The following is a 27861-nucleotide window of genomic DNA, read 5'->3' on the forward strand; positions in this document are numbered from 1 at the left end:
TCTTACATGTAATTTTAAAAGGTATACCCTATTACAGGACCTGCAGATTGCTTATAATAGCTTCTGCTGGTTTAAACACTGTGACAGACCTGCTCACAGGCAGTCTGTGTGCACATCCATGATTACTTCTGTAAGAAAAATTCCTGATTCAGGAGTATGCTGTTTTTAACGCTTTCAGTTCACTTGCTCAATCATGTCCAGCTCTTTGTGACCCCATGGACTGCAGCACGCCAGGCCTCCCTGTCCGTCACCAACTCCCGGAGTTTACTGAAACTCATGTCAGTGATGCCATCCAGCCATCTCATCCTCTGTCATCCCCTTCTCCTCCTGCCCCAATCCCTCCCAGCTCATGTCAGTGATGCCATCCAGCCATCTCATCCTCTGTCATCCCCTTCTCCTCCTGCCCCAATCCCTCCCAGCTTCAGGATCTTTTCCATTAAGTCAGCTCTTCGCATCAGGTGGCCAAAGTATTGGAGTTTCAGCTTCAGCATCAGTCCTTCCAGTGAACACCCAGGACTGATCTCCTTTAGGATGGACTGGTTGGATCTCCTTGCAGTCCAAGGGACTCTCAAGAGTCTTCAACACCACTGTTCAAAAGCATCAATTCTTCAATGGCAACCCACTCCAGTACTCTTGCCTGGAAAATCCCGTGGACGGAGGAGCCTGGTAGGCTGCAGTCCATGGGGTCGCTAAGAGTTGGGCACGACTGAGCGACTTCACTTTCACTTTTCACTTTCATGCATTGGAGAAGGAAATGGCAACCCATTCCAGTGCTCTTGCTTGGAGAATCCCAGGGACAGAGGAGCCTGGTGGGCTGCCAACTATGGTGTCTCACAGAGTCGGACACGACTGAAGCGACTCGGCAGCAGTAGCTTTCTTTATAGTCCAACCCTCACACCCATACACAACCACTGGATAAACCATAGCTTTGACTAGACAGACCTTTGGTGGCAAAGTAATGTCTATACACATATATATAATATATAATGTATGTGTATATATACACATAAAATATATATATTGCCAAATTTACTTCAGAAAAGAAAAATTCAGTTCTCCCTCTTAAGCAGTGTTTGAGAGTATCATTTTCTGGGATGCATTGAAAGGGAAAGTGTTAGTCACTCAGTCATGTTCGACAATTGATGAGCCTATAGACTGTAGCCCTCCAGGCTCCTCTGTCCACGGGATTCTCCAGGCAAGAGCACTGGAGTGGGTTGCCACCGCTTCTCCAGGAGATCTTCCCAACCCAGGGACGGAACCTGGGTCTCCTGTATCTTAGGCAGATTCTTTACGTCTGAGCCACCAGGAAACGTTATACTCTGCAAATCTGATAGACGCACAAAAAAAGGCATCTTACTGATGTTTAGTGAACAAGTGAGATTTTAAGAGGTTGAACAGTTTTATTTTTAAAATAACCTGGGAATTCCCTGGCAGACCAGGGAATTTGCTTTCACTGCCGTAGGCCCAGGTTCAGTCAGGGAGCTAAGATCCTGCAAGCCGTACGGACAACCAGAAAACAAGTACAAATTCTGCAGCTCCTATCAGTCCAGTTCAGGAATATCTACTGAGTACTGACTGTGTGCCAGTTACTCTAAAAACCAGGACTATGGTGGACAAGTTAAACAGCAGTCCCGGAGCTCGCAGACTAGGGGTGTTGTACACAGTAAGCAGACCAATGGCGTCAAGAAGGGTTTGGAGAGGAAATGTGCAGACCAGGGCCTGAAGGACTAGGAGTGAGCAGGTCTGGGGAGCACCCCGGGGGCGTGGGCCCTGTGCACACTTGGCCCAGTGTGTGTAAGGCTGGGAACCCCTCTTCTGGCTTCCAGCACCACAGATACTTTCCTCTTTCCCTTTTAATTGTGTTCATAGTGATTGTGTGTAGTCGTTTTAAATTTGTGTCATCAAATCTTAATCGGAAAATCCATAGAAGGACCAAGCATCAGATAGCACTTGATGAGGCCCTGATGCCCCACTGGGCTGCAGAGCGTGCCCTCAGACTCACGTTGGCAGGCACTCCATCAGTGTGTGTGCAGGAAGTCTCTCCATCTTTAGAAAGCTAGGCGTCTTTGTCGTCACTGTTTTAGCCTTTTAGAAGCGCTGTCACTGTATGTGCGCCGTCTTTGAGGAGAGTTAACCCTGTGCTATCACTGAGAGAAAGACGGACTTCGTCAAGGGGCTGTCCCAGAGCTAGAACTGGTGCGGCCAGGGATCTCAGGACTGCTGAGAGCGCCTTCTCCAGAAGGCCCCATCACCCTCCGGCCAGGCGCAGAGCAAGACACCGGGTAGCCGGAGTGGACAGTCCTGTCTTAACATGTGCCCACCCTACCCAGCCACAGAGCTGCTGATCCTGGCTCATCACTGCTTCACACTGACATGCCACATGGAGGGCATCATGCGTGTCCTGCAGGCCGCCCGGCTGCTCACCGACAACCACTTGGCCCCCAGTGAGGAGTACGGGCTGGTGGTAAGTCACCCCTGACCCTTGCCCCTATCCTGAGACCACCTTTGACAGGCAGGTGGGCTGGAGGCCGTCTCTGAGCTGATGTCTCTTAGGGAATCTGCCCGTCCCGATACCGCTACCTACTTGGTAGCTGGCTGGGCAGCTCAACCTTCTGCTTCAGGTTTTGGTTTCTGTCAGAATCCGAGACAGCGCCAAAGGAACAGAAATCAGAGAGGATCGCTGCCATGCTCCAGGCTGTCGCACCCATTCACCCCAGGTTGTTCCCTTTTCCAGAGGGCTAAGACAGCAATCATTTTCCCTGCAAAACAAGGTTCAGACCCGCCTCTTGTATGTGAACTGAAAGGAGCTGACAAGTCAAGCTTCCCATACTTCCGCAAATTCTGTAGGCTTGAAACTGATCCAAATGTCTGAGCAAGCCGTTGGGTGCTGTAATTAGGAGTATGGGGACAGAAGGGTGCCTGCCCAGGAGGATGGTCCTTTACCGTACGATAGTCATGTTTAGACAGCAGAGGAGAGGACAGCCAACGTGGGACCCGGAGGGGCGGGGAGACAGGCAGGAGGAGAGGAGGGAAGCCTGGCAGCCTGGCCATTAACCCTGCTTCCTGCCGGAGCCTGGTATGTGAAAGCAGCCAAGCTGTTGAGGAGGGGGTCTGGCTCAGAGAACTCCAAGCAGTGCTGATGCAAGCTGCCTTCTCTCTCTGCAGGTGCGCCTCCTCACTGGCATCGGAAGGTACAATGAGATGACATACATATTTGATTTGCTGCATAAAAAGCACTACTTTGAAGTGCTCATGAGGAAGAAGCTGGACCCTGTAGGTGTACAGTGTTTTTGAGCTGCTGTTCTACTGACACTCGGGAGTCTCAGGTTTTCTCAGAAATAATCCCAATCAGGGTGGACTTCTGGGATATGGAAGACGAGAACTAAGGACCTCCCTCAGACATACACCAAAACTAGTAGCTTAAGGTTCCAGAGCTCCAGCCAGGTCACAGATGCAGCTGATAGATGCAGAATAATGAAGAACAAGTCTCCTCACTTACTGTCCCAAGGCCTGCTTTGGCAGGGGCAAAACCCCTCCCTCCCTGGATTGACCTGCTTGGGCCCTTAGAGTGGAGAGTTTTCAAGGGACCATGAAAAAGTGTTCCTCAGAGCTGTTCAGACATGGGTGCCAAGCTCTGGGCCTAGAAAGCTGTGGAGCTGCTAACGATGACCAGGAAGGAGGCTGGGAAGCAAAGCCCTGACTCGCCAGACCTTGGGCCTCTGGGTTCTTGTCTGTCCTTAGACAAGCTGTGTGTCTGAGGCATGTCACCAGGCATACACTCTGAGAACCTGTTTCCAAGTCTCTCATTGGCTGATTATTGTTTCCACCCATTTCACTTCCCGGGGAGTGCAGTGGTTTAGGACACTGCTTCCCATACAGGGGGCACGGGTTTGATCCCAGATTAGGGAACTAAGATCCCGCATGCTGTGTAGCAGGGCCAAAAAATTTAAAACCTAGGTGCACTTTTGTTATCTGAGAACTTGGGCCGGCCGAGCAGGATTGAGAGACATATTTTTCTATGTGTTGTGCGGGTAGGAAGTAGCCTGCTTTTCTCAGTTAACAAGAAGCATTAAGAGAAGCAGAAAAACTCTCCTCAGTGTTGGGCTGGTTTCGGGACAAACCAGTCCAGTTAATAAGGAAAGGAGCAAGGGATACCTTTCAGGACTTTAAAAATTGTTTTTGAGGCATTTTTGTTTCTGCATTGAAGCATTCTTTTTGTTTCCAATTATGAAAGTAATGCATATTTAAGACATTTGCTTACTTCAGCAGCACATATACTAAAAACTAGAATGATAGAGATTAGCATGGCCCCTGCACAAGGATGACACAGAAATTTGTGAAGTATTCCGTATTAAAAAGAAAAAAAACACTTGGGAAACAGAACACGGAGAAAGCCTTGTGTGTCTAGCTGCTGTAGACAGTCACCGCTGACAGTCTGGTACAGGCCCTTTGCACATGTACCCACAAGCATGTATACATGTGTGTTTACATGCGTGTATACATGTGTACATGTCTACATTTTTTACTAGACTTGTGTCATGCTGTGCAGATAGGGGATAGCCTGCATTTCTCAGTTTTCAAGTCGTTGGTTTTAATGGCTACATTAGCCTTTTTTGGCCACCTGGATCATTTCTAATTGTTTGGTATCATATATCCTTGTTATATCCATCTTAGCACTTTCCTCTGCTTACTTCTTGAGGGACAGAATTTAGAGTGGAATTGTGAAGGCTCACGCATGTACACATGTTGTTAAGGCTTTTCCTCTGACGGGGCTTACGGGTCACACCCCCAGCCGGCAGGGAGGATGTGCCCGTTTGCTTATGTTCAGGATAGCATAAACATCTGTCTTCATTTGTGGCTCTCTTTTCCCTTTCCTTGGGAGTTTTTTGAGGAACTTTCAGAAGCAAAGGACTAGGTCAGTCCTCCCTGCTCTTCAGTGCCTGGTTGAGACCTTGGTGTCCCTTTTTTTCTGGGCAGAGTGGCACCCTGAAGACGGCCCTGCTGGACTACATCAAGCGCTGCCGCCCTGGGGACAGCGAGAAGCACAACATGATCGCGCTGTGCTTCAGCATGTGCCGTGAGATCGGCGAAAACCACGAGGCAGCTGCCTGCATCCAACTGAAACTGATCGAGTCTCAGCCCTGGGGTAAGCAGAGGTCACAGCAGCACCCCCAGGGCAGTGCTGCTGGCCAGGGAAGGGTCTCAGGGCTAAGAACGCCAAGAAACCAGCAGACTAACACCCACCTCAGCCTCTTGACATTCATCCAGTGGGTCCCAGCGGGGCAGAAAGGAGGTGGAAGGAGGGTTGGAAGGCATTTACCCCTCTTATAGCCCGTGCGTCCAGAGGTGTCATCTGTCAGGAACCATTGTATGCTGAGGCTGTGGGCGCCTGCCAGGATGTTTCAGAGAGGAGTGAACTAGACCGGGCAGTGAATCCCAGTCTGGCGTGTAGAGGGAGGGAGTGCGCGAGTCTCACTTCACCTGAGTGAGACATACCTGCCTCCCTGTGGGTGCGAGCTGGGCTGTCTCTAGCCCACGCTGCTGCTGAGTGGGGAGAGAGTAGCCTGCTCTGGGAGCCAGACACAAGCACATTTGCTCCACTCCCTGCAGAGGACTGTGTCAAGGATGGGCAGCGACTGAAGCAGCTGCTGCTGAAGGCCCTGACTCTGATGCTGGACGCAGCAGAGAGTTATGCCAAGGTAATTGGGAGCCTTGGGGCTTGGTGTTGCAGGAGGAGTAAATTTGTTCCGCTGCTGGAGGGGTCGTAGGGGAGACGTCACAAAGTCTTTATCTGTGCCTACCTCCACCCTTACCCTCAGGACTCCTGCGTGCGCCAGGCCCTGCACTGTCACCGGCTCACCAAGTTGATAACGCTGCAGATTCACTTTCTGAACACTGGCCAGAACACGATGCTCATCAACCTGAGCCGCCACAGGCTGATGGACTGTATCACGGCACTGCCTCGGTTCTACCAGGTGAGCGCGAAGCCCCACCAGTACTGCCGGCCTCGTCTCTGCTGGTGTCCCTGTCACAGGGCCCTTCCCTGAAGGGCTCAGGTCGGCCAGCCCTGCCTCCGCTGTCTGACCCACCCAGCTGCCTTTGCACAATGGTGCTTCTCACCAGCATGCTATCTGGGCAGAGGCTGGAGACCAGCGAGACAGCATGCTGTCCCCTTTCTCCACACCGTTAAGCCTTTGCACTTTGACAGTTGAGGTTCAGGGGAACATCCCTGCTGGTGGTCCCATGAGCACCTCTGAGCCCAACGTTTTCCAGAATGCATGCACTTCTGGGTTAGCATAAAAAGCCAGGGCTTCGGGGAGGCTGGTTCCAGCCCTTTAACAAGGAGGGATAGTTATCAGGGAATCAGCCCTTTCACTGAACAGAGCTGAGTGAGAAAAATACTCTTTATCAGCAGTTCTTTTAAGTCATTGTGAAGATTAGAAACACTGAAAAAACATATCTGGGGTGTCAGGGGAAGGGTAATATCAACCTTCCCACCAACCCTGGTAGACAGCCTTTGTCGTCGTCGCTGGCGGCCACACCTGCTCCAAGTGCAGTGTCTCGCTGCTCTCTGGGATCGTTTGCCTCCAGTGGTGTCCTCCCCTCCCTTCTTCCCCTCCACCCTTTTCAGGCTTCCATTGTGGCAGAGGCCTATGACTTTGTTCCTGACTGGGCTGAAATTCTCTATCAACAAGTGATTCTTAAAGGAGACTTTAATTACTTGGAAGAATTTAAGCAGCAAAGGTTATTAAGACCCAGTGTATTTGAAGAGATTTCAATAAAGTAAGTACTAAAATGCCTCTGCTTTGATGTCAGGCATGGGTAAGAATTTTATACCTAAGTATAGGTATAATATGTCTAACTAACCCCTTGGCTCAAGATGGCAAAGAGATGTCAAGAATATCCAGAGGGATAAGATCTTTTAACAGATTTATGCAGACGAATGAGAACAGCTTGCTTATGATGCTCTGTAGCCAAAATGGGAGAACTACTCAGCTGGCCTGAGGTGCCAAAAACACTAAATATCAGAAGATCCCTTTGGAACAGGAAATTAAGGCCAGCATTAAGATACTTGTTTTTAATGAAATTTCATTGTTATCAAGCACTGACAGCGAGGGCTATACTAGTACCCTAATTACTAGTCTGATTTCCTAGAGTCAAGCAGGTTCTTTTCTATAGATAGCGGTTAAGCATCAGAGCTGATAGCCCTCGCTCAAGATACAGTATCTTAAACCTGTACATTCTTGCTTCCCTCTTTAGATGTAAACATCATCAGCCTACAGAATTTGTTCTGAAAAACCTGAAGAAGTTACTCACATATTGTGAAGACATCTACTTGTATTACAAGCTGGCATACGAACACAAACTTTACGATGTTGTAAATGTGCTTCTGAAGGACCCTCAGACCGGCTGCTGTCTAAAGGACATGCTGGCCGGTTAGGTGGATTCAGGTGACACGTGAGGACGGCTGCTGCCAGGGATTCCTAAGTGCCTGTCGTCTTGTGCTGAAACGAGGTACTGACAGATGTTTGTGGTCAGTGTAGAGAGAGATGCACTGGGGATCTTTGATGTCAACACCAGGACTGACCATACCAGTCCTTTGTGAATAGTGGGTAAAAGAAGGAGAAATTTTGACAAGGAAATTCCTTTTCGAAAATGATCATGCATCTATATTATCATTTTCTGTACATACCAATATATATATATTGGTATTAAGGAAAAAAGTTCCATCTTCCTCAGGATAGTTTTACTTTAGGAGCTGATACAGTATTTAGTAAAGAATAGCTGTGCCTGTAGATTCCAGTTTCAAAGGAATTTAATATTATTTACACAGTTGAGGAACAGATGATACATTTCCATTTGTTAGAAACTGATCTCTATAATAAAATAGATTTTAAATTCAGTGTATGTCATTACTACTGCTAAGGAAACCTTAGCCCTTGGCTGCCTTGAAGCAGTCTTTATTGGCTGTAGTTATTGCTGTAGAGTCCATTCTGTAAATTCCTCAAGTCACTGGATGGCCCTGTCTCCACTTGGTGGTCTACAGAGCTCTGATTGAGACTCCTACTCCTATGTAAGAGAAATTTAAAATACTTGCTCTGTCCCTATTTTTGATTCCATGGCAGTTTCCAACAAAGTCTCTAAGCACAGATTTGGTTAAACTGGTAACCAGAATATATATAATAGAGAAGATCACCCAGTCTCTGCATACAGCCATCACCTGAGTTACAAGCTGTTACTCCAAAATAAATACTTCTAGGTATTTAATTAGGCCTTAGTATCTAAGCAACCAAATAATTTCTCCAAATAAATAAGAGGACTGCAGCTCCGTCCCTTTGTTGCTCTAGAGTGACATTGTTAAGGACTTTGCAAATCACTTTTCTTCTAGAACTGCACCTACTCATCAAGCACCTACAAAGCTTTCTCAGTATATAGAACTCTCGTCCCAAGAGCTTTGTTCTATACTCTCCAAAAATATCTCTTGGGAGGTAACACAAAATTTAAGTCCTCACAATAGTGACTTTATTAAATTAGTTGCTTTATAAAACATTGCAGATGTCATAATTGTTAACATAACAATTTACCAAACTGTAGTTAACTGGTGCAATTTGCTGAGCATGTTTTATAAAGGAAAGGAAATGCCAAAACCCTGTTAAAAGTTGTTCCACTGCAGTCTTGGAGAACAAAGGGAGATTTGTTTCTCAGACACTCACATCAGGCAAGTAGAGCAGGTGGGGAGTTTCCCTCCCCCATCTGAAGCTCCGTCAGTAGAACAGCCCGATAAATAGAGACTATACAGTCTATAGAGATTCCACAACTCGTACTGCAACGATGGAGAGGTGTACCTTCTTCAGCTTCAAAGCTGGAGGGTTTTGGTCATTTAATTATCAAACTAGTGCTCTGCAGCCGCCGTATCTTCGCTGAGATCAGCAGTCTTCTCCACACTGTATTTTTAATATCCTCACGCTCAATCTTAAGACAAAGCAATTTTAATACTAGGTGCACACCACATGCCCTTGCAGCAGACCGCTTTTCTCGACAAGTTATGAAGTAGTTCAAGGAGGTATGGTTAAGGCTGTATTACTGAACGGTGCTGGTAAATACTACACAATTTTTTTTGTCATGTTGCAACCTTTGTTTCCAATTTAGTGACTGCTGCTATGGAATCAGATAGCAACAATGACAACATTATTAGGTTTGTTTTTTAAAACTATGATTTAGTAGCAACAGAGATTCCCAATTTTAACCCCTTGGCAACAAGATCCAAGTTCCCTCATTTGCACATTAGCACCTAAGTGTCAAGGGATTAAATAACCAGCACAAAAGATACTGCACTTCTGATTGTAGCATTTGGCAGAACTGAAAAGAAAGGAAGTTGTGCTACATGTTGAAGGGATTGTGGGCAACAGAAAGAAGACGCCAGGAGAAGATAAGCGTCACATGAAGTCCTCGTAGTCCTGTGCGTATCCGCCGTCGTAACCCCCGTAGTCCGCCAGGTCGTCTTTCATGGTGGCCTTTAGTCCCCCTCCGGGAACCACACCTTTCTTCTTCTTTTTGGCTTTGCTCTGCTGAAGATAAGAGAGAGTTAGATCTTAAGACTTTATCTACTATGGGCATCTGTATTAGGTACAGCAACCCTCAGAGTCAAAAAAAAAAAACTCTGGTTCCAGAAAAACCGAGTTCTCTGAGATTCCAGAACTAAGCCAGGGTAATTTCTATTATTACTTTAGAAAAACATGAACATGTCTACAAACAGAAGGATGACAATGGCACTTACACCCCTGTCCTATTCCAGTATAAATGGTATTAGTGAGCTCTTGACTTCTCCTAACCAGCCTTGGTGAAAATACCATGTCTACACCCCAGTATGCGTGTAACACACATTTCCCACCCAACTCGCTCTTTTACCTTTTCTTGCTTCTGTTTTTCACTGCAGAGTACAGTCAATGAATTGGTAATCTTTTTCAAGTCATCAATTTCCACTAAAAAAAAAATAATTTTTAAGAATTTTAGAGAATAAGTAAAAAAGCAAAATACACATTCTTCACGGTGTCATGAGAAATCTAATTTGTCCATCATTAACTTCAGTAACTTGTAAAAGGCTGTTAATTTCTCCTAACATGATAGAGAATCTTAAGTCTATGGCTAGGCTCACAAACCAGAACTGTTTAAAACTGCAAACCCAGCAACAAAACTTTATGATGATCTATAGTCGCCAAGACACCACTGTTTAACCAGAAACTGGAAACATCTACAGCTCACAGTGCTCCCTACCATTCTTCCATATCCAGTCTAAACACACAGAATAACCATGCCTTATGGAAATTACATATCCTTAGTTTTCAGAGGGGAGAATCTGAATCAATATGGAAGGCCAATCCTCAAAGCCACAGACGACAACTCCCCGACCCCTGAGGTTTCCATTTTCTAGCACAAGAATGAAAATGAAAACAGTAGGTATCTCAGGAGTCCCAAGTGCCTGCCCTACCAGGAAATAAACTTGGCCAACGCATCCTTCCACCCCATTAAAATATAAAGCTGGAAACAGACACGAGTTTTTAGCTACCAAAAAAAGTGTTCAATTTTGGTTAGCACCTCTGAAACAGAACAAATAGTGTGTACAAAATAAAATGACAACTATAGGCATATCACTGACCAAGTTTAGAACCTTCCACTTAGTAATCATTTCCCAAAGAAAATCCACTTTAAAATTTCTGTGAAGAATTTCGTTCTCGGTCTTAAAAATAGCAAAGACTAGCAAAACTAGGCCCTCCCACCTTGGTGCTGTACCACCACTGGCTGCCGTCCCCATACCCCATGCCCCTGAAACGCATGACTCTTCTGGGAGCATGAAACGAAACCCACGGACCCAGAGACTGCGTGGCAGCTCTTGCAGCTGGCTTCCTCGTTTATAAAGTGAAAAGACACTCATCTGTGGTCTCAGTTGTAAAATTCTGTATGCTTTTCCCCAAAAGATACTTCCTTAGCTCCCTTCAATATAAAACAAGAAGCTAGTCTTTTATTAGCTGTTGTGCCAACAAGCACAGATGTCTCTCTGGGAAGCCACTGTAAAAACACTCAGCGTCCTCAAAAGACCACTTAATGTGTATTTGCAGAACAACATTCCTAAGCTACCTGCTAAAAAGCAAATCTTCAGTGTATTAGAACATCCCCTACTTAAATCCATCCACAGGGGTCAGAGATGAGAATTACTTACATGAAATACAAACATCTCGAACTAAGGCTTCCAAAAAATTGGCATAATATAGTGACTTTTCATATTGTGTAATTTTATCTTTTAGTAACTTTCCAAACTCTGTGAAGTCATCTCTTGAGGATGGGTTCATAGCGTCTATTCCATAAACTGTATTATTAACACCTGTAGGAGAAAGGGGACACGCAAACTATCAGATTTTTTAAAATTTAGAAAGAAGCCTATCATACCTAATAACCCTATTATTTCATTCTAAAACAGAGGTTCCCAACCTGAGTCGACTGAACTCTTCGGACAGAATCCAAGTGGTCTGTACATAATTACTGTGTCACAGGTTATTCAGTATTTTGATACCTATTCCAAAATAAATAGGTTTCCTTTGTAAGTAAAATCCTCTGTACTTTATGCATTTAAAAACAGTATGTTAAGAAGGGGACCATAGCCTTCACTTGGCCCAAAGGAGTCCCTGGCACAAAAGGGAAGCTCTAAAAGCACTTGTCCAAGAACAGCCTACAGCAAAGATTGAAGACAAAGGGAAAAAAGCCAACAAAGATGGTTCCTGTCCAAGTATCCAGCTAACCACAGAAGCTACGTAGGAGTAAACCATGTGCTAAATCCCAACAGAAACTTTAGCTTTCAAGGGTTCTAGGCTGTGAGACAGACGCTTCTGTGTGTGCGCTGTATGTGCTCAGTCGCGTCCAGCTCTTTGCAGCCTCATGAACATGGCGCATTTTCTAAGAAAGACTGGAGTGGGTTGATATTTCCTACCCCGGGGGATCCTCCCCACCAGGGGTCAAACCTGCATCTCTTCCGTCTACTGCACTGGCAGGCCAGTTCTTTTTAACACCAGCGTCACCTATTCCTCTATAATCAAGTCATTACTTGTTCACACTGATCCAGTACTTTAGTATTAGAAACACAACATTAAAACCCTATTAACCAAATGATCACCGCATGAATACATGTTTTTGCTTTTAATCTGTAACTGTGTGTCCCATCTTAGAATTTATTACCACATAAACCCTTCTCTTTAATAAACACAGGGGTGGCTTTTACCATCCTATGAAGACAGGATAATGGGCACGTGCCCTCTGTAATGCGATGAGAGTGGTGGAGACATGTCAAGCGCTTGCCAGTACACAGAAGCATCCACGGCAACTCTTAAGATTGCTGAAGACTCACTAAGAAGTTAGCTCACACTTCCAGTGAAAAGGAGAGTGATCACTACAGTCAGCCTGCTTGGTCCATTTTAAAGAAGGGACCGGGGGAGAGATCAAAATAACTAGATCCTTCTAGGTTTCATTTCAAGGTTATTTAACTGTTTCAACAGGATATTCTACTCTGAAAAAGTACTCAATAAGCAGAGACAGCAAGTAAATAAAATGAGAACTTTTAACTATTTTCTCTGACTTTGAATCTTCATCCTCTGTGCCATGTAACTCCCCCTGGAACTCTCTAAACTTAAATTTACAGAATCCTGAACATACCTTTTACACTACCCTAACCACAGCGGCAGGCACGGGACTTGGGAGTGGAAGTCCTCCGAGGGTAGGGCACGGTGAAGGCCAAGAAGGGGCAGAGCCTCAGCCTCACCAAGGCCAGCACGCTCTTGCCTAAACCCTACGAGACTTTAAGACAGTGACACGCCTACAGTCAAACGCTTAAATCTCAGAAAGTTACAGACTCACATTTCACCCAAATTTCATCCAGCGGATACATATACTTAAATCAGCAGTATACTTTATTTGGGTTCAGTAACTTAATCATCTTTTATACAATACTCAAATTATTCAAAAATCTGAGCATGTATCTCACTCTACATTAAGTAATGAAACCTCAAATACAAACAAAAGAGATTAAGTTCTAATACCTAAATTATCATGTTTCTTCAAGAAAGATGTTTTCTGAATTTTCAAACTACTAAGACCTCCACAGTATTCACTTACAACTTCAATACTACACTGTTACCACACCCCCACTTACCAAAAGTTTCTTTTGCTAATTCAAGGTCAGACTCTTCCTGTAATTTCTTAAGCCGCAGTTTATCTGCTAATTGTTCTTCTGGTGTTAGCACTTTAGGTTCTTCAGGTTCTTCTAACTAAAATGAAGTTTGAAAATAGCTGGTTATAATGAACGCAGTACATATCTATCCTGTATATAATTTTTTTCTGGACATATATAAATAATAACAAACATTCATAGTGTTTACTGTATTTCTACAGTAAATTCTTTTAGATATCCTAATGTTATAGGAAAAAAACCCGAGTCACAGATTAAGCAGCCTGCCCATGGTAACAGAAGGTTAACACCGGTGGTAATGTCACAGAGTTAAGATTTGACGACTGGGTTTATTTCATGGTGATTTTTTTTTAATTAAGGAATTGAGACTGCAGACAAGTTGAAAATAGCTTTCTTATATTCTGACTAAAACTGTATACTGAAAAATCTTTTCTAGAGTAACTGTGGTAATATTTATCAAGTTTTAAAAATATTATTATATGCTTTAATAAAATAATTCCACTTTTAGATATTCCTCTTAAGAAACCAAAGATGCACACAAATATTTAACCAAAAGGAGGTCAAATGGGGTATTATTCATAATAATATCAAATAAATGTAGAGATGATCTAAATGTTCCACAACAGAATGGTTCAAGTATATGGCACATCCATAATAAATATTATACAGACATACAAAAAAATTTTTTTCAAAGAATTAGAAAAACATTTCCCCCTTATCTTTTTATTCCACTTCTTTGACAGGACAATTAATAGTCTAATTTATATCCTTTCTATATGCCATCATAAGTTTCTATAACGAATATGTTACTAACAGGAGATACCTTTGATAATAGTGGGAAAAAGGTGAAGGGAATTTGTGCCATTCACAAATCTCCGTACCTGTGCAGTTTGAAGATTTTAATTCAAAAGGCCACTTCTGAGACAGGTCACATTTTGTTTCTCATGGAGAAGATTTTTCAGAAAAAGGGGACCATCTCCACTGTACTGACTGACCTGAACACCCTTGTTTCCTGCATCAAAACTGAGTATGTTTTAACAACACTTCACCTGAGATAAAATTAATGCACTGAGTGTAAGGTTTCTTTACTTTGGAGACTAATATCAAGATACAATAAAGTAAGTATAATGCTAAACTTCAATGACCAACTTCTTTGAGCTGTAAGAATCCATTCCTTGTTCTGAACAGATAAACATACATGTAAGTGATCTCAGATATACAAACACAAGTTACTAAAAAGCATCTAAAACGTTCCTGACTGGGGGGAAACAAACATTCTCACATACTGTTGGCCATGATAATTTGCTACTAAGAAGGAATCACAGCAGTTGATTCCAGGCCTAAGAGAGTTCACCAGAGGAGCTTATTGTGCCACAGAACCACGGACCTTTCACAGACTAGCAGGGCTCTGTGAAACAGAGGAAGACAGAACAACTTAGAGGGACCCCACTGTCCAACGCTGGGACAAATTAAGCATTAAAAAAAATAATCGCTATATCTAAATGAAATTCATAAAGACCTGTAAGTCCATAAATTTACTCAAAAAGAAAAAACTGAAACCTACAAAATCCTTCATTTTTCACCACTTAAAGTTACCACACTCCCTCCTTACTCTGAAAATTAGTAATTAAATGAATTAAGCTTTTATGCTTTCTAGTACAAACCATATCCAAAGTAACCAAACAGAAAAAAAAGGGGGAAAAGTCAGCCAATAAGAAAATGGAAGTCATAGAATGAAGTATCACCTTTCTGACACCTAAAGAAATAATTAGGCAATGATCACCAGTGACACTCCTAAAACTGGGCCAGCAGTAAAAAGGAATCTGTAATGTTACAGGAGAAGGGCCAGGTTGTCATCAACTTGACTCAGTAATCAATTTTAGCATCACTAATAATAGTACAGACATTATATGACCTGATGTGATGCAAGGTGCTTGCCTGAACAAAGCATATGCTGGGATATTCTGGGACAATTAGATGCACATAAACTGAATGTAGACGACGTTTAAAAATGACTTACATTCGGAGCGTAATTATATGAGACACAGCTTTGCTTTTTCAGAAAGGCATACTGAAGTATTCAAAGGAAAAATGCAGAATGTTTGTTATTTATTGGATTATATTTTAGCAAAAAAAAAAAAAACAGATGAAGCAAGTTGGCAAAATATTAACAACTGGTAAATTTAGGTGATTTGTATATGACCCATTATGCTACTTTCTTGAAATTTCTCTTAATAAAAAGTCAAGGGAATTCCCTGGTGGTCCAGTGGTTAGGCACTTTCACTGTGGAGTTGTTTCACCAGGTTAAAAATAAAATAAGAAAGCTTGCTATGTATGATCTATGGTAAGATTTCCATGATTATTAACTAAAGCCAAGGTGAAAATAAAAAATGGGTGGAATATGACCATGTAGTTGTATACAAATATATAAAGTCACCTTGGAGACATCGTAATACACCAGTATTTAAGTAAATACTTAAGTAAATATTTAAGTAAATACAGTATTTAATACACCAGTGTATAAGTAAATACACTAGTATTTACTTATAAAGGGAAAGAGAACAAATCTGTGAAGAGTTGGGAGCCCCTCTTAATACCATTTTGATTTCTGAATCATGTAAATGTGTTTTCTATTCAAAAAGTAAATGAACACAAAATTCCTGATCTTGCTCCAAATAATCAAAAACAACATTTATATACTACATGGCAGAGAAATGGATGCTTTTTATATTTACTCAAAATGTACAAAAAAAAAAAAAAAAAGACTAATCTCAGCTAGAGAGAGCTGCAAGACACTGACAAAAGCCCTGACTGTGGGCACAAGACAGTCCTGCCGCCTCAAAGTGTCTGTGAAAACCTGAAAGGCATCTAACACATAACGCTTCTCGGTTTGGTTTTTGCAAAAACCACAAATTCCATGTGTTTGGGATCACCTTATCTGATGATATCCATGCATAGCCTTTACAAAGCCCTTTACACACCCAGGTAGCATCTGCTGCTTGCTAAGGTTCTGCACCACTGCTGACGCGAGGATTCTGTACTTTGGAAAATAAACAGGACTTACTCTCTTTTTAATTTCTTCTTGCCTTTTCTTCTGCTGCCGTTCTTTCTCTTTTATTTTCTCTGCTATTTTTTTCTTTTCTGAAATTTTTACTTCTGAAAGTAAAGAAATGTTTTAATCATAGTTAATCTTAAATATTTTCTAGTTTATGAATGAGACAGACATGACACTTACATACTTCAAGAGATCAAACCTCTCCCAGCTCCAATTTAGATGGTGATTTTCTGGCAAATAAGAATAGAAAAATTCTGGGACTTCTTTCTCCTCTCTAATCTCACCCCTAAGATCCAAACACTTCCTTTCATGTTTCCCCACAGTCCTTTAGGTGGGACTTAGACCATTCAACTGTGATGCCTCATCCTCTAATCTGTTTACATTTTAAAGAGAGACAGAGAAAAGAGATGCAGGGAGAAGAGAATGAAACAGAAGGATGTTTGGTTTCTAAAAATAACCAAAATTTCCAAGTTTGCAGCATTTTGTTAGTTGTCTTAACATAAGCATCAGAGTAAGATCTAAACCCCAAAACTGAGGAAACCCAATGGATCACCTGGTTTTACTTCTGCTGCTTCTTTTTTCTCATCATCATCATCATCCCAGTTATCCTAAACAAAAGAAAACTCCATTAATACTTCTTACATGCTTACTCTTCCCTGTGATCTTTATTATTCTAACACCAGAGAAAAAAGTTCACTGGGTTTTTTTTTTCTTTTTCTTTTTTGGTGTTACATTAAATTTATAATTTTGGGAGAACTGACACAATGTTGAACTGCCCTAGCCAAGAAAAAGGGCTATCTTTTCATTTGTTCAAGCCTACCTCTGTATCTTTCAAAGAATTTTTTAAAGTTTCTCTTAAAAGGTTTTGCATATTTCTCATTAGGTTTGTTCCTAAGTATTTTGTCTTCCCTGTTGCCACTGTAAACATTTTCTTTCCATTTTCTGTCCTCTGGTGGTTGTATCATACGAAAGCTACAGGGTTTGTATGTAAACTTTATATCCTGCTACTGTATAAACGTAAATACATATATGTTGTGCTCAGCCGTGTCCGACTCTCTGTGACCCCACGGACTGCAGCCCACCAGCCTCCTCTGTCCGTGGAATTTTCCATCAAGAATACTGGAGCAGGTTGCCATTTCCTACTCCAGGAGATTTTCCCAACCCAGGGATGAAACTCACGTCTCTTGTGTCTCCTGCATCAGCAGGCAGATAGATGCTTTACCACTGCACCACTTTGAAACCCACGTACCTTACCAATTACGTTTATCACTTAAGTTAGTTCCATCACTGAGTCTCTGTGGTCTTCCAGGTATACTACCACATCATCTGCAGATGAGACAGCTTTACTCCTCCTTCACCAATTTGTGTGGCTCCACAATTGATTTATCTTATCTAATCGCACTGGCAAAACCTCTAGTACAGTATGAAAGAACAGTGGCAGAGAAAATGGGGATCAAGTCCTTGTTCTTCTCTTAACGGAAATGCCTACAGTGTTTCCCCACGAAGTGTTATGTACCCCACCACATTTACGGAGTAAAATTTTAACTTTTCTTTTACTGCTCTGAATTCCAAGTCAATTAGAAAGTCTTTTCTTAAAGCAAGGAGTTTTCTCTAGAAGATGTATGCCCCCATTGTTTTTTCATTTAGATCTCTGATCCTTTGGAATGTTTTCTTCTCTACGATGGATCTGAGTGCGGATCTAATTTTATATTTTCCCAAATAGTTACCCAGTTGTCAAAGCACCATCTGTTGAAAAGTCCACCTTTCTAATATCCTATAATAACTATAAATGGAGTATTATCTTTAAAAACTGTGAACCACTATGTTGGTTCCAAATTGGGAAAGCAATACGTCAACGTTGTATATTGTCACCCTGTTTATTTAACTTATATGCAGAGTACATCACGAGAAATGCCGGACTTGATGAAGCACAAGCTGGAATCAAGATTGCCGGGAGAAATATCAATAACCTCAGATATGCAGATGACACCACTTATGGCAGAAAGTGAGCCTCTTGATGAAAGTCAAAGAGGAGAGTGAAAAAGCTGGCTTAAAACTCAACATTCAAAAAACTAAGACCACGGCATCCAGTCCCATCACTTCATGGAAAACATATGAGGAAACAATGGAAACAGTGACAGACTTTATTTTCTTGGGCTCCAAAATCACAGCAGATGGTGATTGCAGCCATGAAATTAAAAGACACTTGCTCCTTGGAAGAAAAGCTATGACCAACCTAGACAGCATATTAAAAAGCAGAGATATTATTTTGCCAACAAAGGTCCGTCTAGTCAAAGCTATGGTTTTTCCAGTAGTCATGTATGGATGTGAGAGTTGGACCACAAAGAAAGCTGAGCACCGAAGAACTGATGCTTTTGAACTGTGGTGTTGGAGAAGACTCTTGAGAGTCCCTTGGACTGCAAGGAGATCCAACCAGTTAATCTTAAAGGAAATCAGTCCTGAATATTCACTGGAAGGATTGAATCTGAAGCTCCTCTAATACTTTGTCCACCTGACGCGAAGAACTGACTCATTAGAAAAGACCCTGATGCTGGGAAAGATTGAAGGCGGGAGGAGAAGGGGATGACAGAGGATGAGGTGGTTGGATGGCATCACCAACTAGATGGACATGAGTTTGAGTAAGCTTCAGGAGTTGTTGATGGACAGGGAGGCCTGGCATGCTGCAGTCCATGGGGTCGTAAAGAGTCGGACACAACAGAAGTGACTGACACTGTACACCTGAAAGCTATAATACTGCAAATCAACTATACTTCAATTTTTTAAAAAGCCCATCTTTGCCCCATGATTTACCATATACTGTTTTCCTAGACACTTGCTCTATTTCTGCTTTCTATTCTATCCCACTGGTTTGTTGTCTCTTCATGTACTAGTATGTACTGTTTTAATTAGAGGCTTTATAGTATGTTTTTAATGTAAGCTGGGGCTAATTCCCCTTTTCAGGTTTTTTAGTGTTTTCCTGGCCATTCTTGCACACTTGTTTCTCCATATGAACTTTTATATCAACTTGTCTAACTCCACAAAAAAGCTTCTCCATTAACAATTAAAACACAAGACCACCAAGCCAAAGCTAATGGCCTCTCTTAAATAATTCACAGTAGTTTTAAAAGAAAATTTGAGCTGTCTTTACACTTACTTTCCCAAATGTAAAAGCAGCCAACATTCTGGCTAATGGTTTTAATTATTTCAAGCAACATTTCACACAACATAACCCTGGCTAATGACTTAAATCTTTATAAAAATTTAAGCCCAATTTTTTAAAATTAAATTTAAAAAAAAGAAAAAAGAGTTAAGCTCAGTACAACAGAGGAGTCAAGAGCTGATCCACAGCTTCATGGAACCAACTCCCTAACTTGGGCAGGCACTTCAAGGTGGCTCTGCAGCCTCTCTTCTCTATGCCTAGCACACAGTCCCTGAGCTAAACATTAAACAATTATCAAACAATTTTTAAAGGGTCCACAGAATTTAGAAGGGTTAAGTTCAACAGAGAAAGACACAGTCCTGTGTTTAAATAGGGCTTTAACCTACAGGTAACCTGACCACTGTCTCAACCACCACCAGGCGCCCTAGGACACGCCACCTGAAGCTTAGCCAGAGGATGACGGGCAAGGCAGGAGGCCCTGGCGAGGCCGGAGGGGCAGGGCTGACGAATATGCCACAGCTGCGACAGCAAGCTTCTGGCTTATAAACCAAGAGGCCATAAATCTGAATCAGGCTAGGTGTCTGTAAATTAACCAAGCGTTGATTCTTAATAAAAATCTAAATCCAAAGAAATAAAACATCCTGATCAAGGCTGCCATGGAGTGGGAAGAACTTTGAAGAGAAGTATTTTTATAATCACTTTACTTTTGCAATTTAACCCATAGTTCATAGTTAACAAACACAACGAAAGCAAACCAGCTAGTCACTTTTTGAACATCTAAGAGTTAGAAATTAAGACGGTAAATGTTCGTATCACCCTGCCGGTTTGCTTAAGTGCTTGCATCAATACAGCATTGCACAAAAGGAACCAGAGAGCTAACACTAAAAGTTGACTACTACTAGAAGTTTTTGTCATTTTAATCTTCAGAGAACGTAAGAAAGCTGGGTTTGTGAGTGGTATGCTACTTATATGGTTCTTAGACAAAAGAGCTACCTGCTGACTTCTAGGGGATGTTTGTAACTCCCTACTAATAACAGTGACGATAACAGCAGCGACGACAATAGATTGCATTTACTAAGTGCTTGCTCTACACTAAGCTCTGTGCTAAAGACTTTATGTTTAATTTTGTTTTTAATTCTTTGGCCACACTGCACAGTTTGTGGAATTTTAGTTCCCTGACCAGGGATTGAACCTGGGCCCGTGGCAGTGAGTCCCAACCACTGGACTGCCAGGAAGGTCCCCAAAGGACTTTACATATGGTAACACAGTTAACCCTCACAAAAGTCCTGCAAGTCAAGTAGTGTTATCCCCACTGTAATACACGGACACAAAGACCCAGAGATAACTATCACACAATCTGGAAAACTAATGAAGGAACCTGTTTTGAACAGGACATTTCTTTACAGTGTCATACTAAACATCATTTCTTACCTGAATCTGAAGTATAAATGTCTGGGAACTAGGTCCCTCCACATCAAAATGTGTTCTTTCAATTAGTCCTGGAATGGAGTCCCCTGGAATTGCAGGGAATCCCATATCAAAGAGAAGGGTTATGGTACGTACTAAGATACGCCCAGCTGCAACTATGTCAGATATTCATCTCAAATTGCCTGTGATGGATTCTACTAATTTTAACAAATGAGTCTAGCAGCCTCTGGGAGCAGGAGCTCAAGAGGAGAGAGGCATAGCTGAAAATGAGCAGCCCCATCCCAGTAACCCCCACAGAGAAACAGCACAACGCGGCAGGGTTTTTGTTCAGTGCTGACGTTCCTCAGTCCCCTGTACCAGTTAACACCTCACCCCCCAGGTCACCGCCTGTCCAGGGTCGCATCCACCCTGACTTTGCATCCCGCCTCTACCCCGCCCCTGGTTTCGCTATCGAAGAATAACCTTACTCCAGACGGCTGTCACACTGTCCCTTCAGTGCAAGTGTAATGAGGCCACCCGGATTTTCAGCACAGAAACGGTTTCAAAAACAGTGGCTCCCGTCTCCAAGTCCTGGAAACAACTACGACATCCGCTCCTCAGCTCATAAACGGACCATGAAGGCGCCTCACCCCACAGCGCTGGGAAGAAGACGCTCCTTTCTTACAGGGGCAGTCACTCCTGTACTGAGGATGAGCCTGCTCCTTTCTTACAGGGGCAGTCACTCCTGTACTGAGGATAAGCCTGCTCCTTTCTTATAGGGGCAGTCACTCCTATACTGAGGATAAGCTCCTCCAGAGGGGAGCACAGTGACGTCAGAAAAAACAGACTGGTCACACTTCCGAACAAATGTAATCCCCAAAGCTTTCCCCATGAACTTACGACAGTTTTTGCATCCTTAGTTATAAAAGTAAATGCGTAAAAGTAGAATGTTTAAAACTTCCCAATTTTCCCTAAACATCAAGACTTTGTAAATGCTGACAAAAAATTCAGATAAAATACAAGAAGGGTTCCTAGAGAAACAGCTAAAATTAATGGTTGTTTTTGGTTCAAGAGTTACCTATCAATATCCAATTAAATTCTTTAGCCAATTATCACTGGTAGTCAATAAATCTTTCAACTACAATATCCAAAAGTATTTCTTTTACCTCCAAAAGTATTTCCAAGTATTTAAAGTATTAATATCTCCAATATTAACCAGGCTCTTCTAAAATGGCCAACTTCCTCACAAGAGAAGCTGTTTATTAACTACCTGCTTATCTATACTTACGTTCTTCAGATAAACACCCAGCATCATTTGAGCCATTTCTCTAAAAAAGGGTGTTTTTCAAGTTTAAAACCTGCTTCCCAACTAAATACAACTAAGAATTGAAAACATAACAGAAAGAACTTAAACCCTGGCTTCTTTTTATTTCTAATGATGCAGCCAGTAGTTGGCTAGTCTGTCATCTTATAATGTACAACTACAGACTGTCACGTGCAATAGGAGAACATGTTTAGGGCTGAAACTGCTTCCAACTTAAGCAAGTGTATTTATAGATCATCCAACAGAAGCAGCTTCAATGAGCAGGAAAACTCTTCTGCCCCACAGCAGAAGCCCATTAACTAATATATATACCCCCTCCTTTTCTTCTTAAGCACAATAGTTTGGTTTAGATAAAGCATAATCTCTTGAAGCAAGAGAGTCTTTTACTGGGTATTCTGTAAGCTGTACCAATTCTGTTCTGAGAAACCTCAGAACTCTGGAGTGAGCTCCTGCCATGGCTAGACCTGACAGCAAAGCTTAGTTTTTAAAATAAGCTCAAATGTTCTTCCATCACCTCACTACTTGCTTGTCTCTGAAAGCCAGGGTATCTCTCTCAATAAATTCTACTTCACTTAATTCATTAAGCTTTTAACACACTACTATGGCTCAGCACTCTGCTGAATTCCATCTCAATACCGACCTGTCTCATATTTGGAAGTGTTATCAATCAATTCTACTTCAAATTCCTGGCTAAGCTAGATCAAGAACAAGACACTGAACATGAAACAAATGGCCTGTTTATTCTCAATGGTCCAGGACAGCAAATATATTAGGTAAATATTTTTCAGCAACAAACACACTTCCCAACTTAAAACTTACTAGTTTATAAAAAATTGTCAGGGTATTAAAATGATACAACTGATATTTTCTTCAAAATAATCTGGCTGGGTAAGGAGAGCAGGAAGACAGAATATAGAAAATAGAAGGTTGGACATGGGTTAATAATTATTAAACTTTTCTTTCCACTTCTGTATATGTTTAGAGTTTTTCATAAGACACACACATGCACACACACACACCTTCCAGATATCCATTTCCTAGCAAAATGCCTACCTTCTGAAAACTTCCCAACAATCTCCCATGTCTTTGAAATATAATCCTCTACTTCAGAAGTGCTGTTTCCAATACTTCAAAAATGTCCTTACTCTGGTATATTTAAACTATTAACTGGGATACGATCCTGACAGACAGCTGAATGGGCATAATAAGGCATGCAGTTTTCAACTAATCCAGTTCTCTAGGGTCTTTTAAAGACATTTTGTAATAACAAATGTGTGAGACGCTTAATTACAGCCAGAAGTTTTCTCAAAACAAACTCTACACCCTTTGAATAAATCTAGCTTCTATCTGTTTTAGTGAAATGATGGGAGTCTAGTAAAATGGAGTAAAAGTTGTATTGTTCCTGCTTGCAGTGGGTAGGTACTCACAGCAAGCAGAAAAAATGATCAACACAGCCTACACATCATTCCAGAAATGGAGAAGGAGTCTAGATATATGCCAAGCAGACAATTCCTCCCTGCCTCTGCGCTGATAGCAGGATAGGGTAGAAAGGGGAAATAAAGCTCATGTGAGAGGAAAGCATGCTCCCTGGTTCTCACCTTTTAAACTGGGAAGAAGCACAGCCTTCCCCTCCCCGCCCAGTGAATAGGAACAATTCTAATTTCACCTAAATCCACTTCTGCCACTATCAGACTGCTATTTGAAAAGTCAAGGGCAGCAAAATGCTATGTCTACTGAAAGACATTCACCTAGTGGAGCAAGTCACTGTAACAAAAGACCTTGGTGTTCCTTTCATTTCTCAGGATGTTACAAATGACATTAAGCCTATACTCTCAAAGGTTAAACACTACATGCTGACACAGACTTAAGAACTTACTGTTTCTACCTACCTTACTTTTCAAAAATTCACATACTGTATTCTTTAAGGACTGTGATTATTCAGTCTCATGAAAACTAAACCCTGCTAACAACTGCTACAAAGGCTCAGCATTAGAATGTGAGAATTCAGAAATTTGGTATTAATGTACTCCTTACTTTTTGAAAGTTCACTTTATGACACTTCACTTTTTCTAACAAAGTACCTTAGTACCTGTGTTCGCTAAGTGAAATCCAAAAACCATTTACAATGTTATGACAAGTGAAAATAGCATCTGTTTTTGCACTGAGCTGTTACAGTGGCAGTGAGTACCCTAAGCAGCAAGAGTGGCACCATCAAGGCCAAGTTCATTCTCCACCAAGCTCCTCAGAGTCTAAGCACCAAGCTGCCGGAGCTCTGACCTGTGTCTGTGAGCATCTGTGCGTTACCTTGACTGACGCTGTGCATTCGTTAGCAAGACGCGTCCTAAAGTAACTGCTTCTTTCAGCTTAGGAAAAGTTTGACAGGAATGCTCTAGTTTCAGAAAGCAGGGAAAACCTGCTCATTACCATTCAAGGTGACAAATTTCAACTCTAGATTCTGAGCAAGCAAAAACTTGCCTGACAACCATGGTCATTCCATTCAAACCAAAAAATACACAATAAACACCCATTGTGGAGAGAACTTACTCCTACTGAGCTAAAGAAAGCACAAAATGTGGCACAAAAATGACCCCAGATACACGATCTAAACAGCCTAAGCGTATTTTCCACTAGCCAGAAAAATTAAGACTACATCTAGAAGCAAGAGAGAATTAACATTTACCCAGTGCCTACCAAGTGTCAGACAACTCTGCTTAATGCTTAATATATTAACTTCTTTAAAGTGCAAAATAATGCCTGAGATAGCTTCTGTAATGCTAAGATTGGGAAATGGGGGAGGGGGGTGATTACAAAACTGGTTTATGTTCACAAATAGGAATGGTCAAGACAACAACATAGATCCAGGTCTGCTGATTCTAAACTGCTAGGAACCAAACTACTCTAGGAACACCTTATCTTGGAAATCTCTGAGAAACTCAACAGAAATAAAGCAACATTTCAACATGGAAATAAAATGGGTAAGTTCAGCTTCCTACTACTCAAAGATCAACTTCAAAGTTTAAGTAAAAGAAATACGCTATTTGTATAAATACAAACAAATTATGCACTGGAGAGACAAGATAACGTTTATGTAACATTTACCTTTAAGTAAGATTTACAACTCCTAAACCTCCAAAATTAGTTACAAGTGGTCAGAATTCTATTTATCAGGATAGACACCACTTATACAATAATTTCAGTCGGGCTTCTTCATATCAGTCTAGACTACTTCATTCAAACTTCATTTTCTGGTAATTCCTGATTCCCTAGTCTCTTCTCCCTTATTTCCAATTTTCCTAACAGATGTCTTAACTCCTGAATCTACTATGCATAGCAGTCAAAGGACAAATCTGAACTAAAGGCTCAAAACACAAAACCTGCCACAGTGCAGGGAGGTGACTAATATTCTGCAATGAGGGTGATAACACAATCCATTCCCATGTCTACACAACATTTAAATGAAACAAAAACGTAAATATCTTCACAATGGTGTTGCTTATTAATTAACCCCAAGGTCTGAAAAGCTCACACCATCCCTGAACCTCAGGCTGTTCAATGAATTGGACATCCACCTCATCAGACAAAAGTAAAATCTAAACAAAAGCAGTATGGACACGAAGTTCCTAACGATTATCTAGCTTAAATTTTTTTTATCTCAAGCGGAAAGATTTGTAGGTTTGTTATCATGAGCTGGGTGTAGAAGTCAGTAGAATAAACCATTCACTAAATGAATCAAAACCACAGAAAACCATTTTCCAACTCATATTAAATTTTATCTTCACGGAAATAAAGATTTTGAGAACTTCGTTAATGAGAATCCTAACACTCTGCACTTGAGAGATTTGTAACTGCTAGAAAAACGAAAACAAACGCACATACTGTCATCCGCAGCCACGAGTCCCCAGGAGGTCTCACAAACAAGCGAAGTGTACAAGGCACGGGAAAAACACAACACAGCGGGCTCGCTCGCCTTCTCCAACCACGACATCAGTATTTCCTTACGGGTTCCCGTGTAGATGAATAACCCACTCTATCAGCGCCCCATTTTTCAAGTCGCTGTGTAGACTAGCCAGGTTTCTGACCACTAAGGTAGCTATCTCAGTCCTCAATTCATCTTTTTACCACACGTAGGGAGAAGAGGGTCTAAAAATGGGGTCTAAAAATTATTTCACTTGTGTGTGGGGAAAAAAGGTGGCTGAAACTACACCACAGTATTTCACACATTTAAAAGCTCTAACAAACTCTACCAGCGGGCCTTTGGGGCTGGAGCTACCAGCCCGAGGGACGCCTAAGCTCAAAAAGGCTTGAGTGTTAGGAAACGCCCCATGTGGGATGAGCAAGGGCCCCACCTTACCCTCCCTTTAGGGCTGCAGACGAGCTACCAGCACGAGGGACGCGTTACGAGACGCCCCATCTGGGAAGAGCCAGGGGCCGCGCTCTCGCCTCCCGGTCTCAGCCCCGCGCAGTGCGCACGTGGGCCGGCCCAGCCGCGGCTGTCACCGCCTGTCGCCGGCTGGCGGGGGGTCCGGGCAGGCGCGGACCCTGTAAGACGGGCTGGGGCCCGCCACTCGCCAGGCAGGCTCGGCAGACCACGCAGCCCGCCTCCGGCCGTGTGGCCGGCGGACCGGGGGAACAGGGCACCGCCGGGCCCTGCGCTCGCGTCCCCACGCAGGCCCGGGCGGCGCCCCGGGCCCCGCGTCGGACCTTCCGCCCCAAGGCGGGCACCCCGGCCCACCCCGCGCGGACCCACCTTGACGTCCTCGTCCTCGTCCTCGCCCTCCCAGCGGTCCCCGCCGGCAGTGCCGCCGCCCCCCACCTTCCGCACCGGGTCTTCCACTGAGAACGTGTCCGCGTCTGCGGGAAGAGAGTCACGTTAATGACAGTCTGGGGCCAGCGCCGGGCCGTCCCGGCCCGACCCCCGAGCTTCTCCTCACCCCAGGAGTCGGAGTCCCCAGCCGCCGCCGCCGCCGCCGCCGCCATATCGAGCCGGGCGTGAGCGTGTGTGAGGGAAGACCGGGGAGAGTTAGCGCGGCGGAGGTGAGTCACCGGATCCGCGCTCGTCGCCCGCGCGGGGAACGCTGGGACCGCGGCTGACTCAACGCTGAGGCCCCGCCCCCTGGCGGCCGGAAGGGGCGTGGGGCGCGGCCGGAAGGGGCGTGGGGCGCGACGGGCGCGCGGGTTCTTCCGCGCTCCACTCGGCGCCTGAGGGGGTCCAGTGGGCCAGTGGCAGAGGGAGGGGAGGGCCGGCCCACGTCGCGCGCCCCGGGAAGGAACAGGGAGGGCGGGGACCGTGGCGGCGCCCTGTCTGGCGCTTAGCTGTCGCCTGCCCTCTCCCGTCCTCCCAGGCCACCCTGCGCCCTCCCCAAGCGGCGCGGCGCGCCCTCTGCTCGCGTGGACCCCGTCCCCAGGCGCGGGTGACAGCGGCAGACAGTCCGCACGCCGCGCCCGGCTGTGGGCGGCGGACTGGCCTCCACGTCCCCGGGGCGCGCTATGGCGTGCTGGGCGAGATGGGCCTCTGGAACCCGAAGGGCGCAGGGCGCCGGGAGAAGCGAGAGGAGAGCACCTAGTTCCTGGCAGTCTCCCAGCCGAACAGCTCAGATTGAGCTCCCGGCACGTCTGCCGGCAGTGCGTCACGAAGGGATCGAAGGGAACCCCGGGGCCCGAGGACCTTCCCTTCTGTGAGC

General features: G+C 43.6%; 2 protein-coding genes and 1 non-coding gene across 7 annotated transcripts in view; 2 read left to right on the forward strand and 1 right to left on the reverse strand.

Moving 5' to 3' along the window:
- Nucleotides 1-7903, forward strand: part of SPG11 (SPG11 vesicle trafficking associated, spatacsin) — a 77206-nt gene extending 69303 nt beyond the window's left edge. For 3 of the 4 annotated variants that reach the window (XM_086319087.1, XM_086319085.1, XM_086319088.1), the window contains 8 exons: nucleotides 2331-2464; nucleotides 2622-2717; nucleotides 3166-3273; nucleotides 4978-5146; nucleotides 5611-5699; nucleotides 5820-5975; nucleotides 6632-6783; nucleotides 7261-7903. In XM_086319087.1, coding sequence (XP_086175213.1) covers nucleotides 2331-2464; nucleotides 2622-2717; nucleotides 3166-3273; nucleotides 4978-5146; nucleotides 5611-5699; nucleotides 5820-5975; nucleotides 6632-6783; nucleotides 7261-7441 — 1085 coding nt within the window. In that variant the 3' untranslated portion in view covers nucleotides 7442-7903. The remainder of the gene's footprint in view (nucleotides 1-2330; nucleotides 2465-2621; nucleotides 2718-3165; nucleotides 3274-4977; nucleotides 5147-5610; nucleotides 5700-5819; nucleotides 5976-6631; nucleotides 6784-7260) is intronic. The other variant, XM_086319086.1, reaches the window with a different exon arrangement.
- On the forward strand, nucleotides 4254-4356 carry LOC147363830 (U6 spliceosomal RNA). The gene has a single exon (XR_015135672.1). It is a non-coding gene; the product is annotated as a U6 spliceosomal RNA (small nuclear RNA).
- Nucleotides 7799-27254, reverse strand: EIF3J (eukaryotic translation initiation factor 3 subunit J). 2 transcript variants are annotated; one of them, XM_086319109.1, is made up of 8 exons: nucleotides 27112-27254; nucleotides 26928-27031; nucleotides 16843-16897; nucleotides 16299-16390; nucleotides 13199-13313; nucleotides 11219-11380; nucleotides 9910-9983; nucleotides 7799-9566 (listed from the first exon to the last, which is right to left on the reverse strand). In XM_086319109.1, exons 1-8 carry the CDS (start codon nucleotides 27155-27157, stop codon nucleotides 9438-9440), a joined length of 777 nt encoding a protein of 258 aa, XP_086175235.1. In that variant the 5' UTR covers nucleotides 27158-27254; the 3' UTR covers nucleotides 7799-9437. The 2 variants fall into 2 exon arrangements, with proteins under 2 accessions (XP_086175235.1, XP_086175234.1); XM_086319108.1 differs by having other exon boundaries at nucleotides 7799-9569.
- Between the last annotated feature and the right edge of the window lie 607 nt (nucleotides 27255-27861).

The sequence above is a fragment of the Bos grunniens genome, chromosome 10 (genome assembly GCF_055505025.1).
Source record: "Bos grunniens cultivar Pamir isolate PY7600 chromosome 10, Bosgru_T2T1.0, whole genome shotgun sequence".
Classification (NCBI taxonomy): Eukaryota; Metazoa; Chordata; class Mammalia; order Artiodactyla; family Bovidae; genus Bos; species Bos grunniens.